The following is a 19479-nucleotide window of genomic DNA, read 5'->3' on the forward strand; positions in this document are numbered from 1 at the left end:
CGTGCAGCCAGTTGTGTCAGATTTGGATGGCCAGCCAGGGGTGGCATAATACATGCTGCAGCCCCTGGTAGGCCCTGGGTACACCTATGCCCTGGATACCTAAGGTATGCTGTACAGGGACTGATAAGGTGGCCCAGTACCAATTGGTAAATGCACCTAAGGTACATGTGAGACAATTTAGAGAGAGAACAGCTAGGCTGTGGGCCTGATTAGCAGGCCCACAGCCAGGGAAAGTCGTAAACCAGTGAAGCAAAAGCAAAAATCGGGGGTGACCATAGGATTGCAGACCCCACTCTCCTACATTACTTACCAACGTTGACCTAACAAATATGGAGCTGCCACATAGTGCCAGGACACGCACTTGTGCATGAATACGGTGTACTCTCCATTTAGCAAGCCCTCATGTTTCTCATATTGAGGGGACGCCAAGTCCACTTTGGGATTAGCCATATTAGGTTGACATTACAATATTACTCACCATGATAGTTATGGTTATCTGTTCACTCATGTTAGTAGATAATTAAAGTTTTTACCTTGCTCTTAAAATATGCACGACTAATTGAAGCAAAATTATCATTAACCTCTACTTGTAAGAAGGATTTCCCCTAACTGTGTTTAGATCCCAAATTTTAAGTTTAGTTGATGGATTTCTCCTCACATTTTACATTCGCTCTCTATTTAACTCACTGATGGAGATTCTAACTTGATGATCTGATTCATGACTGGTGAGTGTGTGAACACTTTAGTGGTGACAACAGGTTGTTTAATTTTTGCAGCATGCCGTTAGCATGAATAATATGTAGTACTGCAATTGATACTTGTGGTAGTATTACTGATATATGTCACACATATAATAATAAGTTAAACATTTCCTTAGATACTGGTATTGTTCCTTGCAACTTAATTCTTGAAGATTTGTTTGTTGCAACAGGAATAGGTGAGTCGTTTGTACATTCACCAAAGCTTATTTTCACTATTTAGTACATACTCTTGGGGGATTTTTCTTTGAACTATTTTCACTTTAGACTTGGGAGCTGATTTTGCTGGTGTACCTACATACATGGATATTGATATAATTCTGGTTCTTATACACATTGAGTATTATAATAACAAATTCAGTAATCAGTTCCTCTTATTTTGTCTTGTTTTAATCATGTAACTTATTTTTCCTATACCAATCATGGGATTTTGTTCTTGCCTCACCTATACATTCTCCCACACCCTGATAAAGACATTATGAATAGACTCTCGAAAGAGACTATTTGTAGGTCTAGTAAATGAGCAATGAGAGGAAAAAAAACAGGCATTTTGGACTACTGTGCTGACCCGCATATTTCATTCCTAAGGGCCCCCAACATAAAATCATACACAACAGTCATTATCCCCTGGACTGTCTAGTAATTGAAACCCCTATAAAACGAGAAATAAGAAACGTGAAATAAAACACGTAGAATGACGTTTTGCTTAGTATCAATTAAGGTCCATTTGGGGGGGGTCTTGTATAATCTCCTGGATTATTCACTTTAAACTTGGAATATTCACTTTTTCTACATCTGCTAGAATATTTGTTCACCTGTGTGCGTCATGTGTGCAAACCTTTTTCACTATGAATGAATGTGCTTGACATAAGTATACGGCACTGATAAAACTGTGTGTGTATATTTTGCAAGTACTGTTACTTTCCTTTAAAGGCCACAGCTACACTAGATTCCTTTTCCTCATTCTTTGCCTAATCTGCAATGTTCAGTTACCAGGGGGACACAAGAAATACATAGCTGATTCGACTGTCCAAACACCACTGCTGTAACCTTTCCTAGGCTAAGTATCCTTTAAGCATGTCTCTTACCTCAGCGTTCCATTCCTCCATTTGTTGCTTACAGATAAAATCAAATATTCCGGCCTCTATATTAAGTTTATGGAGTTGATCTTTCAATGTTTGGAAGAAAAGGTCCAATCTCCTCCAGACGGCATTACAAAAAGACTTCAGGCAGCAGAACAATTTATCGCTGCAAAGCAACAAAAATAACACATTTGTATTTGAAGAGCTTTATGTGTGCATTTTCATTAGAGCTGGAAACTACAGGGAGCAAACTCCCAAAAAGTATATTTAAACAGGCAAGCGAGGAAATTTCCATATTGGTTCGCTGATTGCTTTTTGGAATTCATTGAACAAAATGAGTCAGGTACAGCATAGCATTAGGGATAGTACTTTTTTCATAGTATGGGTACATTCATCATCTTTTACAAGTCCCCCAAAGACCTGGAATGGAAGTCATCCTTGCTTCACTCACAATCTATTCCTGCAAGAAATCATAGGGGAGATTTTACTGTTCACATCCTAAAATGTAAATGATTCATTGATGGGCTTTATAAATTCCACTTGACTGATTGAAATGTAATGGCACTGAAGGGAAACGTGATATGCTTTTGTCCTTCTGAGTCTCGTTTGCAGTAGAAAGGTATTGTTGGCATGTTCACCTTGTTAACCACCAGGATGCAGGAGGCCATAAGTTCCAACAGCATCAGTGTCATTCTCACCGAAATCCAGGATAGATGCTGAAACAACAGTAAGATAACCTGAATATCCTGGGCTCGCTGTTCGGGAGAATAAGCACGAAACTGAACTGCATCCAGAACAGCTCAGTGGAAAGGGGGCGTCTCAGAAAGAGGCAGGTGTGACTTTGGCACATTTATAGAGAACCCCAACAAATGCAGGAGGGCCACTGGAGGTGGCATACAACAGCGCCTTCAACAGCCAGTCACCGAGCTAGGGGAAGACGGATACACCTAACCTGCGCAGATGAGCTGCAACCACTGCCATCACCTTGGTGAACACCCAACAAGAGATGGTAAGGCCAAAGGGGAGCACAGAACTGAAAGTGGTTGTGGCCTATCTTGAACCGCAGATAACGCCTGTGGTCAAGCCGGATGGGAATGTGAAAAATGGCATCCTGCAAGTCCAACGCTACCAGACAGCCTCCTTGGTCCAGGGCAGACAAGATCAGAGCCAACGTGAGCATCCTGAACTTCTCTTCTTTGAGAAAGAGATTGAGGGTCCAAAGTCCAGAACAGGGCACAGACCTTTGTTCTTTTTCGGTATTAGAAAGTAGAAGGTGTAACAACCACTGCCTACTTCAGAAATCGGTACCTTCTCTATAGCTCGCTGGGCCAGGAGGGCTGAAAATTACTCTCTGAGTAATAAGAACAATTGTTACTTACCTGTAAAGAGGTGGTTCTCCAGTATTGGTGTCTTTCATAGATTCACATGCTTGAATATTCCCTGTCGTCGAAGTCCCACGAAAAATAAAATAGCAATAGCATACTAATAACATATGTATGTAATATACATAACATATAAATATACATTAGAAAAAGAAGTAAATAAATACCCAAACACAATTCCTGCGTAGGAATACATGGTAGAGAGAGAAAACACTTGTAACATATTCCTGTCATTATGTTAGTCCAAACTATAGCCAATCAGGCACAGCACCCCTCCAGAACCTTCTCCTCAGAGCTCAGTCCCTCAGATTTTCGTAGCACAAGAGTGACAAAAGAGTCTATGAGGAGAAGAGAGCCTCTGAGGGGAGGAGGGTGGGTTGCATGTGAATCTATGAAAGACACCAATACTGGAGAACCACCTGTTTACAGGTAAGTAACAATTGTTCTTCTCCAGTATTAGGGTGTCTTTCATAGATTCACATGCTTGAATAGAATAGAGAGCAATAATAGCCGAAGAGGCTCGAATTGCCATGCAACAGCATGGAAGAAAGTCAATGTGACAATAATAGTCATGCAAGTACTGATAGCAATCATATAAAACCACAATGGAGGAGGGAAGACAGAGGCTCACCTTAGTTAAAAAGATGGCGAAGCACTGCCTGTCCCACTGCTGTATCTGCCTCGTTGATGACATCCAGGCAGTAGTGTTTCGTGAACGTGTGCTTTTTGGACCACGTGGTTGCTCTGCAGATCTGATGAAGCGGCACAGCAGCAAACAGGGCAGCAGAGGATGACATCGCCCTGGTGGAATGAGCCCTCATTGAAGATTGTAGAGGCTTGCCAGCTTTCTGATGGCAGAAGATAATGGCTGAAGAAATCCAACGTGCAATAGTTGGCTTGGTAACAGGACGCCCTTTACGCATGCGTCCATATGCAATGAACAGTTGATCGGACCTGCAAAAGGGGGTTGTCATGTTGATGTAAAACTTAAGGCATCTTTTAATGTCCAAAGAGTGCTCTGCCGGAGACTGAGGATCGGCAAAGAAGTTTTTTTAAGAAAACAGGTTCATTAAGATGGAAATTCGTAGGCACCTTTGGTAAAAAGGTTGGGTTAGTGCGAAGCACTACACAGTAAGACTTGAATTGGAGAAAAGGAGGTTTAATAGTGAAAGCGTGAAGATCACTCACGCGAGGTGATGATGTCAGAGCAAGGAGAAGGGCTACCTTCCAGGTCAGAAACTTTTAGTCTGCCCTGTGGATAGGCTCGAATGGCGCCTTCGTCACTTCGGCCAAGACGACATTGAGGTGCCAAGTAGAAGGAAGTTCCGGAGTAGGTGGGAACTTCCGGAACAGTCCTTTGAAAAACTGACGAATAACTCTGGAAGAGCAGAGAGAGGAGGAGCCATCCTGCCGGAAACAAGAGATTGCCGCCAAGAAAACTCTCCAAGAAGAATGGGAAAGCCCTGATTGAATCAGTTGCAAAAAGAACGGAAGTAGCTGATCCGGAGTGGAATTAATAGGATGGATATTTGCAGCCGCGCACCAATGACAGAACCTCTTCCATTTGAGCTTGTAGGTCTTAACCCCATGGCTGCTAGGCGTTTTCCCGTCCTGCGCTGGGTTTTATTCTTTTTCATTATTTCATGACGAGCTGGCCTTGTCATCCGCGCACGGCAGGTAAGCGCCATGACGAGGCCAGCTCGTCATTAGCCTCGAAGGGGTTAATGGTAGACGGAGCGCTGGCCTGAGCAAGCATGTCTCTGCATTCCGGGGAAATATTCAAATGGGCAAATTTAAGGTGCTCAGGTTCCAGGCTGACAATTGCAGAGAGGAGGGGTTCGGATGGCAAATCAGACCCTTGTCCATCGTGAGGAGATCCGGTCGAGGATGGGCTCGCACTGGGACAGAAGAAGCAGCTCCGAGAACCCCGCCTGTCTGGCCATCTGGGGGCGATCAGGATAATGTGGCACGGCTGTCTCCACATCTTCCACAGCACGCGAGGCACCAGCGGAATTGGAGGAAAAGCTTAGGTGAATAGATCGCACCAGTTCATCAAAAGGGCATTCCCGCACGACCCGTGGTGGGGATGCCAACTTGCGTAAAATGGGCATTTCTGGTTCTCTGGTGTTGCAAACAGATCCAGAGACGGACGACCCCACCGTTGAAAAACGAGTTCGAGAGTTGGTTGATGTAACTCCCACTCGTGGGTCGACGAAGTGTATCTGTTGAGGGAATCCGCTAGGTTGTTGGAGATGCCTGGTAGATGGACTGCAGTCAGGGTAACTTGGTGACGGATCGCCCAATCCCAGATCGACTGAGCCAGCCGAGACAAGAATGGAAACCTGGTTCCGCCCTGCTTGTTGACATAGTGCATACTGGTGGTATTGTCCGTCTGAATGAGCACCGACTCCCCTTGAATCACAGGATGGAAAGACTTGAGTGCCAGAAATATGGCCATCAACTCCAGCCTGTTGATGTGCCAAGAACGTTGAAGCAGAGTCCATTTGCCTTTGATGGAGAGGCCATGAAGGTGAGCACCGCAGCCTTCTAAGGAGGCGTCCGTTGTTAGAGTGAGTTCTGGAGTGGTGGAGAGGAAAGAAGTCCCTGTTGCAAGGTTGGATGGCTGCGCCCACCAGTGGAGTGCTGCTCTCATGCGAGCGGTGACACTGACTAGGTCGTCGAAAGAACCGGTGACCGGACGCCACTGCAGATCCAAATCCTCTTAAATGGGGCGAGTCCACAGCCTGCAATTTGGGATCAGCGCAATGCAAGACGATGCCATCCCCAGAAATGACTTTAAGATCCGGACTGAAACGGACTGTTTTGCCCGAATCAGAGAAACCAAGTGGAGGATCTTTTGTTGACGCTCTTGTGACACGAATGCCTTGGCAAGCGTTGTGTCTAAAGTGGCTCCCAGAAAGTTCCTTCAGGGAGCTGGGTCGACCTGGGATTTGTCAGCATTGATTGAGAGGCCGAGGGAGCGAAACACGTCCTGACAAAGGCGAGTGTCTTGAAGCAGCTGGTTGCGAGACTGTGATTTGAGGAGGCAGTCATCCAGGTATGGAAATATTTGGACGCCCTGGAGACACAGGTAAGCCACCACTGGAGCCAATACTTTCATGAAGGCATGAGGGGCGGATCGGAGGCTGAAAGGCAACACCTTGAACTGGAAGTCTCTCCGTCCCACCCGGAAGCGTAAGTACTTCCAATGCCGTGGAAGAATTTGAACATGGAAGTAAACATCCTGGAGGTCGATGATGGTCATGAAGACGCCCATGGAGAGAAGACACAAGATCTCAAAGAGTGTAAGCATGCGGAAGGATTGGCTCCTGAGATACCTGTCGAGTGCTTGCAAATCCAGGATAGGTCGTCAGTCTCCTGTCTTCTTAAGTATTAGGAAAAAACGGGAATAGAATCCCTTTCCCCTTTGAGTCTTGGGAACCACTTCAACTGCATCTTTTTGGATTAGAAGACAAACTTGATGGAAAAGCTCCTTGAGGTGGGGAGGAGGCGGGCCAGACGATGGAGTGGGAGGAAGAATCTTGACGAACTCTAGAGCATGGCCCTTTGCTACAATGTCCAGAACCCAGCGTTCCGAGGTGATGGAGGACCACTGAGAAGAGAACAGGGAGATTCGACCTCCAACACTTCGAGGAATGAACAAGTCATTGTCGTTTGGGAGTGGATCCACTATATGAAGACTTTCCCCTGTAGGATTTAGAAGACTGCTGCTGGGTGGACTGCTGTTGGTTGGAGGAGTAACGTTGATTACCCTGGTGGTAGGAGCGATATGGAGTGCTTCCTCTGCGAAAAGTTGAAGAGGTGCCGCGTCTGCGTGCACCACGAAAAGGTTGCTTTCGAAACTGTGAAGTCCCCAATGAGCGAGCAGTATCCGTGTCCTTCTTGATGGACTGTAATGCCTCATTGGCATGCGCCCCAAAAAGCGAATCGCCGCCATATGGCATATCAAGGATTTTTGCCTGTACTTCCTGGCAGAAAGAGGTGGATCGTAACCAACCCTGCCTCCGCAAGATCGCTGCCCTAGCTAGCTGACGAAAGCCAGTACAAGCAATGTTAACTGCGCAGTCAATAATTTCCTCCGATGTTCTCTCTCCGTCCTGAAGAATTTTTAAGGCGTCCGCCTAGGAAGCGTCCGGGATGAGGGCCACCAGGGCAGACATATCCGACCACATCTGGCGGTCGTAGCGGCCTAAAATGGCTAAAGCATTAGCCGCCCTCACCGTAGTGGATGCCATTGTGGAAAACTTTCGTCCAATAGAGTCCAGGCGACGACCCTCCCGATCTGGAGGAGCTGTAATAGGAGAAGTTGGATTTCGTGAACGACGTTGCGCAGCCTGGGTGGCCACTGAGTCAGGCTTTGGTTGTGCAACAAGGCACACTGGAGATCCAAGGGGCGCCTTATATTTTTTCTCAAGGCGAGGCAGTTGCGCCGGTATTGAATTTGGAGTTTGCATTAATTTCACTCCTTCATTCCAAATGAAATCTATGATCGGTATGGTATGGATTTGCTTGAACGGTTGATTTTTAAAATCGTACAGGAAACAGTCCTCCTCCCTCTGGACTCTGGGCAGTTTAAAGCATTGAGCCGCTCTATCCATCAGCTGATGGAAACTTGCAATGTCCACCGGAGGAGAATCCCAAGGCATCACCGGAGGAGGGGAAGGCGTCTGAATTTGATAGTCGTCCCATTCAGCCATGTGAGTGGCGTCATCATCACCGTGAACTTCTTAATCTTCAAGTTCTGAAAGGACGCCGTCATCGTCATCAACGTACACTGTAGTGTGTATTTTAACTGACGTCTGAACCTGAGCAGAAGGCGTTGGTGGCTGTGGTAGTGGAACAGCAGCAGGAGCCGCAACAGCCGAAGGTGCATGTGGCATAGGCGTACCCTATTGAGATGACGGAAAACGCCGGTGTAGTCATCCAACATATGCTGGAGAGATGAGCGACAGAGGCAGTGGAGCAGTTGGAACCTGCACAGAATGTTCCTCTGCCTGAGAATATTGGTCGTCATCATCTTCACCATAGTCCTGGCATTTGATAATTAAATCCGAAGGACTGCGTGCCACTCTGAAGGAATCATCCACATAATTGTCAGAATCAGAGTCCTGCTCAGAACCCGTGGCAAACAAGGGCGAGGGAGGCTGTGGATCACTTGGGCTGGACAGCTGGTCTACTGGCCGCTTGCGACGATGGTGCAAGGGTTCGACGGTGGGAGAGCCAGACCAGGTGGAAGAAAACAGCACCAAAGGCAAAGAAGCAAAAGAAGATGGAACCGTCATCGTCGACGACGGTGCAGACGACGATGATGGCATTGGCGTCGACGAAGTCGCTGCAGAAGGATCCACAGTCGACGGGACCATCGTCGACGGTACGGCCATCGTCGAAGTCGTCGTCGTTGATGAAGCCGCCGTCGACTGAGTAGTCGTCGACGGGACCAACGACGAAGAAGATTTCTTTAGAACTTTCGTTGACTATGATTTTGCTGACAACCAAATATACCATAAGTTTTTGAAGCCATAGGAGGAGACGGCCTTCTCTGTCCTTAAGGGTCTTTGTAGAGAAGGTTCTGCAAAATTTGCATTTACCAATCTCATGGTCGGGATAAAGACAATAAATGCATTTCTTGTGGGGGTCCTCAGAGTAAAGACGTAGATTCCCACAAGAAGAACAAGGTCTAAATAAAGACCTCTTACTTGAAGACATGCTGGAATTAACAGGAAAACTTGAAGAAGTTGAGAAAAGTGAGCAGAGCTCAGGGAGACTCCCTTCACACGACGTGCGGTAGAAAATCTGAGGGACTGAGCTCTGAGGAGAAGGTTCTGGAGAGGTGATGGCGCCTGATTGGCTATAGTTTGGACTCACACAATGACAGGACTATGTTACAAGTGTTTTCTCTCTCTACCATGTATTCCTATGCAGGAATTGTGTTTGGGTATTTACTACTTTTTCTAGTGTATATTTTATGTGTTATGTATTTACATACATATGTTATTAGTATGTTATTACTATTTTATTTACCGTGGGACTACCACTTCGACGACTGGGAATATTCACGCATGTGAATCTATGAAAGACTGGAGAATAAATGATCCTCTGCCAGCCGTTCTTGAGTTGGCAGTAAAGGAGGAGGAAACGAAAGAAAAGGAAGAGAATAGTCATCGAGAATGATCTCTAAGACCGATTTGCTTTTTATCCGATTATATGGACCTCCAGCGGAGAGGATGTTGAATTCTTCCTCCAACTGGAATCGCATGGTCTTGGAGAACCAAACCAGGAATGCTTGAAGGGTGCAGCTGCCGGGTGCTGGGTGGCAGACAACTTCTGGCTATTATTCCTATGAGGTCGGAATAAACAGCGTCAACATCCTCACACAACTTAGGGATTATGTGCAGGACGGTGGCTGGGGTATGGCTGATGCGGTTGGTAACCCCTTCCATTGCCACGAAAGTGGTGAAAGGTAGACTGGCCATGAGGTGTATCTAAGGCCCAAGGATCTGGGCGCAGCAAGAGATTCCTTGAAATGCTCCATAGCCAAGTGTTCCTTTCCATCAAAAAGGTAAATCCCGTCAAAAGGAAATGTCCATGAGGTTAGCCTGGACATCAAGTGAGAAGCCAGATGTTCTCAGCCAGGTGTGGCACATTAAGACCACCATTGACAAAACCACTCTACCCAGCAAGTCATTCGTATCTAAGCCAGACCTGATGGTGAACTTTGCTGCAGGTCTCCCATCTTTCACTGCCTAGTAGAGCACGGCTTGTGGATCCTTTGGGACCTGTGGCAGCACTGGCGCAACCATTTCCCATAAGGTGTCAAAGAAACGGCCCAATAAGCATGCAGTATTCACCGTCCGCAATGCAAGGCTGGTGGAAGAAAACAATCTTCCCAAGTGAGTCCTGCTTCTTGGATTCCCTATCTGGAGGAGCGGAAGGGAATTTGTCATGGGACGTTGAAGCCTAAACCACCAAGCTCTCAGGGGTGGAGTGTTGGCTGAGGAAACTTGGATCACCGGGTGAAAGGCAATGGCGGTGTGCGACTGTCCTGTTCACAGGAGCCCCTGTGCTAGGCTTGGACCACGTGCCTAGAAGGACATCTGTCAGTGCTTCATTAAAGGGCAAAAAGGATTCGGACGAGGAAGCCCCTGGTTCAAGCCCTTCGGTCATGAGATTAGTCTTCACGTGCACCAAGGGCAACTCAAGGTTCAGTACCTCCGCTGCCCTCCTCCCCACCATGGCGTAAGTTGCCCCCTCGTCCGTAGCAACAATATGTGGAGAGAGCATACCAGTATCTGGAGATGTGTGTCTTGTCCACTGGCCTCTCCAAGCTCCTCATACCAGTCTAGTTGCTCACAAGAAGCGTCCAACTGGTGTTCCAAAGGGTCCAGAGACCCCTTCCATTCTTCTCCCATGCCGGAAACCTCTTCAAAAGGAACAGGCAAAGATGTAGAACCTCTGGGCTCCCTTTGTGTTGAGGTCTACCAAAATCGATCTGAGTCATCATGTATCAGAATGGGGCTGGTGCCACCGGTACATGCCAGAGCCACAGGAGGCATCAACTTCGGGGCTGGTGTCGGGGAAGGTTGCGTTAGCCCGACTGGCGCTGAAACGAATCTGATCCATGAGACCCCACTGGAACCGAGGTCAGAGGTGTAGGATGGAGCCTGGTGGGGCCTCCTCTGACTCTGTGGGGCACGAAGATGCAACAGAGGGGACAGCTCGCTCAAGTAAGCAGCGAATGGCCTTGCAGAATTCTGTCACTTGAGCAGGGGTCAATAGAGCTCCCGGAAATGGGGGTAGGTGTGCAGTCGAATCCAGAAACTATTTCGCGGAACTGTGCTTAGATTGTTGATGCTCCTTACCCATCTTGTCAACAGAAGAGGTAAAGTTAAAGTCCATTTGGACTTCTTATACCTCTTCTCAGAGTGTGCCGAGGACATTGAGGGCAAAGGAGAGGACTTGGTGCTACTGGAGCTGTCCAGCGACCTTTTCTTCGATCAGGACCGAGACCTCCGAGGAGTCGCACTGAATGCAGACTGCTGGGCCACAAAGAGCTTTATGGATCGCTCCCGGAAGACCTTAAGAGCCATTGCCTGCAGTCCAAGCACAACATGGAGTTGTGGTTGCACTTGAGATACCACAAACAGACCAGATGGAAGCCGTTTACTGACATGGCACAGTGACAGACGATACACACCTTGAAATCTACCTGTCTAGAGGTCATCAATCGACAAATCAGAAACATTCTCTTAACAAAATGTTAAAAAAGCCTGTTAAAAAGAGGCAAAGGGGTAGCTCTTTTCCGGATCAGCGCTAACTGGTGCAGAAAGAAAAGAACTGATGCCACGCACCTGGGTGGTGCCTCTATAGGTAACTGCGACATCACAACCGACGGCAGTGACGTAACGCGGAACTGAACAGAACCACATGATGGCACACAGGGGTACTGCTCATGCAAAAATAGGATAATACTAACTGCAGTGAGCGATCATAACCTTTTATCTGCATCATGTTATTAAATCCTGAAGTCTGGGGGCTACCACTAGTTTTGCCAACTAGGACACCGTAAGACCTAATGGTATTCGGATTAAATGGACAGAGTTGATCCTTTAGTTGTGTTGCCAAAGCTGCTAATTAAAAGCACAGTGGAGTTTTAGCAACACGGGGGTGGTCCATTCATTCGAAACAATTGCTAGGTCACTTTACATTCTTCTGACTCCAAGCCCTAAATCATTGTTCTCAATGAAAGACGGTTGGTTTGACCACTCAGGCAGCTAAGCAGCTGCAAATTGTCCCACATACCTCACCTATGGATCACAATGCTATTAAAAAACTTATGAAGGATTACAATTTAGCGTTAGCCAATATGAAAAAGGAGCTCAGGGAAGAGGCCTGGACAAATTTGGCCCATGCAGCTGAGGCCAACAATGCCACACTTACAGTTAATGCTCCCTTCCCAAAAGATGATACTGCTCCTGAATCTACTTTACATGTGCCTTTCCATGCACAGGTTGAACATTTTTTGGGTACTTTTGGCTCCCTGATGGGGGATACAGGTACGACAATCGAACAAACTGGTAGCAAGCCCTTATAAGCGACTCTGAATGAGGTCCTTCTTGTCCTAGAACATAGCTCTGAGGTAAAGCACTGCCCGCAATGGTGTCCCGGTCTATGCATTCAGGACTATGGGCAAATTAGGGGTCCTATACAGACCCGCGTGCTTAATGCAGGAGCCGAGGGCATGATACCACTCCAATACCCGAGTTGGGCTGATTCTATCATACTGCCTAATTTCATGAAGGGAGATAGATTTGAACCGAAGTGCAATCGCCTCATTTTCCTTTGGATTCTTCTGCAAAACTGATGGGCAGGGATCTCCTACATAAATTGGAACAACAGTGAGCCGCAGTCAATTCCATTCTTTCAGTAGTCCGATATGGTTTTAGGAAGGAACAGTGTGTCAACCTGGACTAGCTTATCAGAAAACAAAGTAAGGTCAAGCCAGGATCCTTATATTTATGTTGTGATGATCTTAGCAGTGCTTTTGATCTGGTAGACCAATGGATCCTGTGGCACACCGTACTTTCACTTGGGGCACCAGGGAATATTGTTATTTTTCTTTCCAAATTGTAAGGGAATCTGTCCACTAAAGGTACATTTTGGCCCCAAGGAAGAATACTCAACCATTTAAAATAAAGAGAGGAATCAGACAGGGTTGTGTTTTGGCCCCCTTTCTATCATCTTTATACATCAATGGGCGCTCCCGCCTCCCAGCTGCCCCTCCCTCGCACTAGTTAATTGGAACGTCCCGTCCGGAGAAGCTCTGTGACCAGCCTGACTCCTGCAGACGCGGTCGCTCCTCCCTGGCTATTGGTATTGTAGCGCTACACTGCCCACTGCATTTGTGCCTGCTTGCTCGCATTTGCTTAGTTAATTATTTGTGCCTGTGTCTGAGCTTGCATTTTCCGCTACTATTCATTAAGCCTGTACTTAAGAATATCGCATCACCGATCGCATTGCCCGCATTGCTGCACACTGCTGCCTAATTTATTTGTGCCTGCCTGCTCGCATTACGCTAGTTAATTATTTGTGCCTGGGTCGTGCCCCAATTTCGTCCTGTCGCACAAGTTACTACTTGTGTAACGATATATCTGTAAGAGACATTAGTTAGTGATAGATTCCTTACCTTAGAATATCCCCAGGCGTCAGACTGGATCCGGAAAGTTTGGCGTAGCAGTACCCTTGCGCGTCGGTAGGCGTTGTCTGCGGCTCTGCGTCCGTCGTGGGCGCCGTGATGACGTCGTCGGAGTACTTAGACGCCGCCTCCGCGTGCTGACGTCAGTTCTTAGCCACAGCTTTTCCGCGCCAGAAGCGCAGAGCCATGACAAAAACCGACACTGGTGCCAAGAAACTAGGGCCCTGAAAGGGGATGACCTTAACCCTAGATATCGGTTCGCAGAACGGGGAGGATGGGTGGGTCGGTAAGGAATCTATCACTAACTAATGTCTCTTACAGATATATCGTTACACAAGTAGTAACTTGTGCATCTGAAAGAGACACGTTAGTGATAGATTCCTTACCTTAGAATAGATACCCTTCCCGTGGTGGTGGGTCTGCGAAGCAATATTTACACCAGAAAGTCCTGGAGAATGGAACGGCCGAAGTAGCCGTCCCTCCGGACTTGACTGTCCAGGCAGTAGTGCTGTGCAAACGTGTGCAACGAGGCCAACGTAGCTGCCTGGCAAATGTCCTGCAAGGGCACACCTCGGCCCAAGGCAGTTGTAGTGGCTGTAGAAAGATGGATACCTGACTATGGTTGCCCCCAACTTTTTGCCTGGTGTTTTGTTGGTTTTCCGACTTAGTTGGCCTGGGACCCAGCCAATCAGGACCCCAGGCCTACTGCTCTCTCTCTAAAATGGATTCCATGTACCTTAGGTACATTCCCAATTGGTACTGGGCCACCTTATCAGACCCTGTAACTCAGGGCATAGGTGTACCCAGGGCCTACCAGGGGCTGAAGCATGTATTATGCCACCCCTGGATGGCCATCTAAATCTGACACAACTGGCTGCACGACAGCTGGGGCAAGGTGGTGTAATCACCCTTTGCTTTAGATATAGTATACCTATATCTAACCCTAAAAATGGACACACAGATTCCTATCAGTCACTCCTATGGCAGGCCTTGACAATCCTGAAGGCAGAGTGCTTGGAATCGTGTGAGATGGTGCTCTGGCATGAGCTGAGCCCGTTTGCAGCTTGCGGAACCAAGTCCTAATAGCTGTTCCATGATAACGCATTCCATATACTCTTAAGTGCATTATAATCCTCGCGGTTAAATGCTATCTTTGGTATCGCTTTATCAAAACATGTCGAGTAACGTGTCATACGAATTGGAATACTAACCCCTCGCCAATTCTGGCGACGGGGTTAGCATTCCACCCTTCTAGAGGGACACGACATGTATGTAACTGTGAACCCCGGTTAAAGTTAAACGAAGCCTCAGCTCCACAAAATGGATGCTGCCACCACAGACACGAGTCTGACCTCCTGCTGCTGGGAGTCCTTCCAGCGAGGAGAGCTTGGACAAAGGGTTTCCTGTCAGGGGCGGTGCTAGCACCACCCCAGACAGGGTTTTGTGTATCCTGGGTAGGAAGGGCTTTACAGGAAGGTGACTGCAGAGTGGCACCCCGGTGCTCACTACGCATCTGCCGGCTAGAACCAGTTCCAGGGGCACACCAGCCCCTGGCCTGGGGAAAGTCCGGCATGGGAGAGGGGTGTAACCACCCCCCTTCCTGGTCCCACCCCTAGGGCAGGACCTAGTCGCATACCCACCCCTTTCTTTAGGATAAAGGCAGGAGCGGGGACCCTTCCAAATTAGATCATCTTTGAATCAAGAAACTACTTTCTACGAAAGGAACTCTCGACTTCTTCTCAAGAGTTCTCCCTTGTGGCTAAGGAGTAGTCACCCTGCATTAGCAGGCACCATCTAAGAACTCTGCGGTTTGCTGCACGTCCTTCCTCAGGAATCCGACCGACCAGCACGATGAGACCCGGCTTCCCTGGCACCTCTGACCTCTACCTACCTCTACCTACCTCTACAGCTAAGCTAAGCTGAGAACCGTAGGTGCGACGAGACCTCGAGGGACCGGCCATCATCAGAACTGCACGACTTCTATCCAGCACGACCGCCGAGGGATCCTCTGGTGAGTGCTTTGGGGTCCGAGAAGCCCCGACCCTGAGCAGCTCCAGCACCGAAGTCCAGCCTCCCAGCATCCACGAGATCTGCGTGGGGCCCTTCTGCTTTTTGCTGCTCACCGCGTTGTTTGGCTACTAGCCCGCTGGCTTGTGGCCTTCCTAACGACGCCCGACGACATCACCGCTGCTGGTCTGGTTGCTCCAGACTGGCCCTTGCTCCCTTCCAAAGGAGGAGCACCCGGACCCTCCTGGTCCACTCCAGACGCCATTTTAGGTCCACCGCGTGGGCTTGAATTTGCCAAGACTTGTTGTCCCAATCCTGGGTCCAGCGACGTCGACAGCATCATCCATCGTGGGACAGCTCGCAGCTCCATCCTTGTCGCCGACAACGCCTCCTGATCCGTGAGACTGCAGAGCCCAGCGTCGCCCACTCACCTAGTCGAGGTGACTACCATCCGGTGCCCTCCTGGTGCCATCCGACTACTGGCTAGTGGTCACGAACTTGGTCCCCTCTGCTTTCAGGTGTCATCCATCTTCGATACAGGCTTGGATCACTTCGAACTATCTTCACTGGTCGCCTGCCAGCAACTTCTTTCTTCAGGCTCCTGGTTCGTCAACGAGGATTCCCGACGTCTTTTGAGACATATGCAGCTGCAGCCCCTGGGCTAGGTAACTTCGGCATTTCGGTGCCCCAGCATAGCCTCACTATCCAAGGGTCAGGATCCACTGTCGTTTTCGATCGACCTTATCGGGTTCGCCCGAGAACACTAACTTTGCCTTTACTAGCTCCCATAGACTTTGTCCCGCATCCCGCGTGAGAGTGCACACTCTGCACCCGAGTCCCCTAGGTCTCCTACTAGTAATCTGAAGGTTCAGTAACGTAGTCCTAGCGATTCTAAAGCCTATTAGTCCAGTACTTACCTGCTAGTAATTTCGCATTCCACTTCCATAGTATATGGTTTTTCCGTGCCCCTCGGGCATCTGTGTAAATTGTGCAACTTAAAGTATTTTCGTAAGAGTTTTGTTGTGTGCTTAGTACCCTGTCCACATAAAGAGTACAGGGCTGTTGTGATTTTAATAAATACACTGTTTATTTTCATAACACTTGTGTGGTGTCCTTTCACTTGGTGTTCAAGGGGTATATGTGATGGTATAACAGCTGGCTTAACACGCCCTCTAGAGTTTAGCCCGAAGACTGCTCGTATCCACGCTACTAGGATAGCTAGTCTATAAGGTTGACTTACAACCAATCACCATAAGGGTTGTTTGGACTGATACATAGTGATCACTAGAATAGTGAGCACTGCATATCAGGCCAACTTCTCACAGTGGCCGTGGCTCGAGTGGAATGAGCCCTCAGCCCAACAGGGTGTACCTTCTTAGCCAAGGAGTAACACGCCTGGATGCACATGATAATCCATCTAGAGATGGTCCGTTTGTGCACCGCTTTCCCTTTCTTATCGCCCGCGTACCCAACAAAGAGTTGATCATCCATCCGGAACTGGCGTGTGCGATCCAGATAGAACGAGAGCGCACATTTTGGGTCCAGACGGTGGAGCCTCTCCTCCTCTCTCGAGGGGTGCGGAGGCGGAAAGAAGGTGGGCAATGTGATGGACTGCCCAATGTGGTAGGCCGTGACCACCTTAGGCAAGAAGGAGGGCCTAGTCCTCAAAACAACCTTGTCCGGATGGACTGAAAGGAAAGGAGGCTTACAAGAGAGAGCCTGGAGCTCACTCACTCTCCTGGCAGAGGTGATGGCTACCAGGAAGGCAGTCTTCAAATAAAGAAGGCGAAGAGGACAGTTGTGAAGTGGCTCAAATGGAGCGCACATCAGAAATGTTAGAACCAGGTTCAAGTCCCACTGAGGCATCACGAAGGGAACAGGAGGAAAGGTATGAGTGATGCCCTTCAGGAATCGATTTACGATAGGGGACTTGAACAAAGAAGGTTGGTCAGGCAGCCTCAGAAAGGCTGAAAGAGCCGAAATATAGCCCTTGATAGTGCCCAGAGCAGAGCCCTGCTGGGCAAGAGAAAGAAGGAAGAGAAGAACCTCAGAGAGAGGGGCATTGAGGGGAGTGCACCATGCCACAAATCTGTTCCACCTGCAGGCGTATACCGTCTTTGTGGAGGGACGCCTGGCTGCCAGAATGATGTTGCAAACTTCAGGAGGCAAGTCAAATGGCCTCAACTGTCGCCGCTCAATCTCCAAGCATGGAGGTGGAGACTGGACAGGTTCGGGTGGAGGACCGTCCCCTGCTGCTGCGACAGAAGGTCCTCCTGAAGAGGCAGACGAACCGGGGGATCGACTGACATACTGAGTAGCTCGGGATACCAGTACCTTCGTGCCCAGTCCGGAGCCACAAGGATGACTTGTGCCCGGTCGAGCTTGATCTTCTTCAGCACTCTGGGCAGAAGAGGTATAGGCGGAAAGGCGTACAACAGACCGCAGCTCCACTCGCGACGAAAAGCGTCTCTGAGCGAGTGCCGCCTTGGAAATTCCAACGCGCAGAACTGATGACATTGCGCGTTCTCTTCGGTGGCGAATAGATCTAACCAAGGCTCTCCCCATCGCAGAAAGAGGCCTTGCGCCACGGCCGAGTTCAGACGCCATTCGTGATCCATCGAGCACCGACGGCTGAGTTCGTCCGCCCTGACGTTCAGAGAACCTGCCAGGTGTTGAACCACCAGAGTCACGCCCTGATGTTCCAGCCATTGCCAGAGACGCAGAGCCTCCTGGCAAAGGGTCCACGACCCCCCTCCGCCCTGTTTGTTGCACTACCACATGGCGGTGGTGTTGTCCGTGAACACCTGCACTGCACTCCCTCGGACAGACGGGAGGAATGCTTTCAGTGCCAGACGAATCGCCCGCAGCTCCAACAGATTGATATGGAGCCGGGACTCCGCCGGAGACCAGAGTCCTCTGATCTCCGCCTCTCCCAAGTGGCCTCCCCAGCCCTGGAGAGACGCGTCAGTCACAACTACGTGCTCCGGTTGGGGAAGGGAGAGGGATCTGCCGTTGACCCAATCGCGGTCCATGAGCCACCACTGCAGCTGTCTCGCAGTGCCCTCCGAGATCAGGACATGGTCGGACAGGTTGCCCCGGTGCTGGGCCCACTGAAACTTCAGGTCCCACTGCAGAGCCCGCATCCGCCACCGTGCGTGATGCACCAGAAGGATGCAGGAGGCCATCAGCCCCAGAAGCCGCAGCGTCAACCTGACCGAAACCCGGGATAACGGCCCGAAGATCGGAATCAGAGCCTGTATATCCCAAACCCGCTGTTCGGGCGGGTAAACCCGAAACTTCGCCGAGTCGAGAACCGCTCCGATGAAAAGGAGCTTCTGAGAGGGGCACAGGTGTGACTTCGGCACATTGATGGAAAATCCCAGCAGGTGCAGGAGATCCACCGTAGTCTGGAGGTGGCTGACGACTGCCTGGGGCGAGCCCGCCTTCAACAACCAGTCGTCTAGGTAGGGGAAGACTGGGACCCCTAACCTGCGCAGATGAGCTGCGACCACCGCCATCACCTTCGTGAACACCCGTGGGGCGCTGGTAAGGCCGAAGGGGAGCACGGTAAACTGAAAGTGCTCGAGGCCTACCATGAACCGTAGGTAACGCCGGTGGGCCGGCAGGACGGGGATGTGGAAATTTGCGTCCTGCAAGTCTAACGCTACCATCCAGTCTCCTGGGTCTAGGGCAGCCAAGACCTGAGCCAGTGTCAGCATTTTGAACTTCTCCTTCCGGAGGAAGACGTTGACGTTCCTCAGATCCAAGATAGGGCGTAGGCCCCCTTTGCCCTTCTTGGGTACCAGGAAGTAGTGGGAGTAGCAACCACGTCCTACTTCTGGCCCAGGAACGCGCTCGATGGCCCCCTTGGCCAAGAGGCCCGAAACTTCCTCCTGCAGGAGCCGCAAGTGATCCCCCGATACGCTGTGGTGTTGCGGTGGCATGGCTTGAGGGGTTGTCTCGAAGGGGAGGGAGTAGCACCTTCGGACGATCTGCAGCACCCACCTGTCCGAAGTGACTGTGCGCCAGTGAGAGTG

At 49.3% G+C, this 19479-nt stretch overlaps 1 protein-coding gene across 1 annotated transcript in view; it reads right to left on the minus strand.

Moving 5' to 3' along the window:
- Positions 1-19479, minus strand: part of NUGGC (nuclear GTPase, germinal center associated) — a 1233257-nt gene that overhangs the window by 452876 nt on the left and 760902 nt on the right. Inside the window, exon 19 of the mRNA XM_086966431.1 lies at positions 1847-2006. Coding sequence (XP_086822557.1) covers positions 1847-2006 — 160 coding nt within the window. The remainder of the gene's footprint in view (positions 1-1846; positions 2007-19479) is intronic.

The sequence above is a fragment of the Lissotriton vulgaris genome, chromosome 4_1 (assembly GCF_964263255.1).
Source record: "Lissotriton vulgaris chromosome 4_1, aLisVul1.2, whole genome shotgun sequence".
Lineage (NCBI taxonomy): Eukaryota > Metazoa > Chordata > Amphibia > Caudata > Salamandridae > Lissotriton > Lissotriton vulgaris.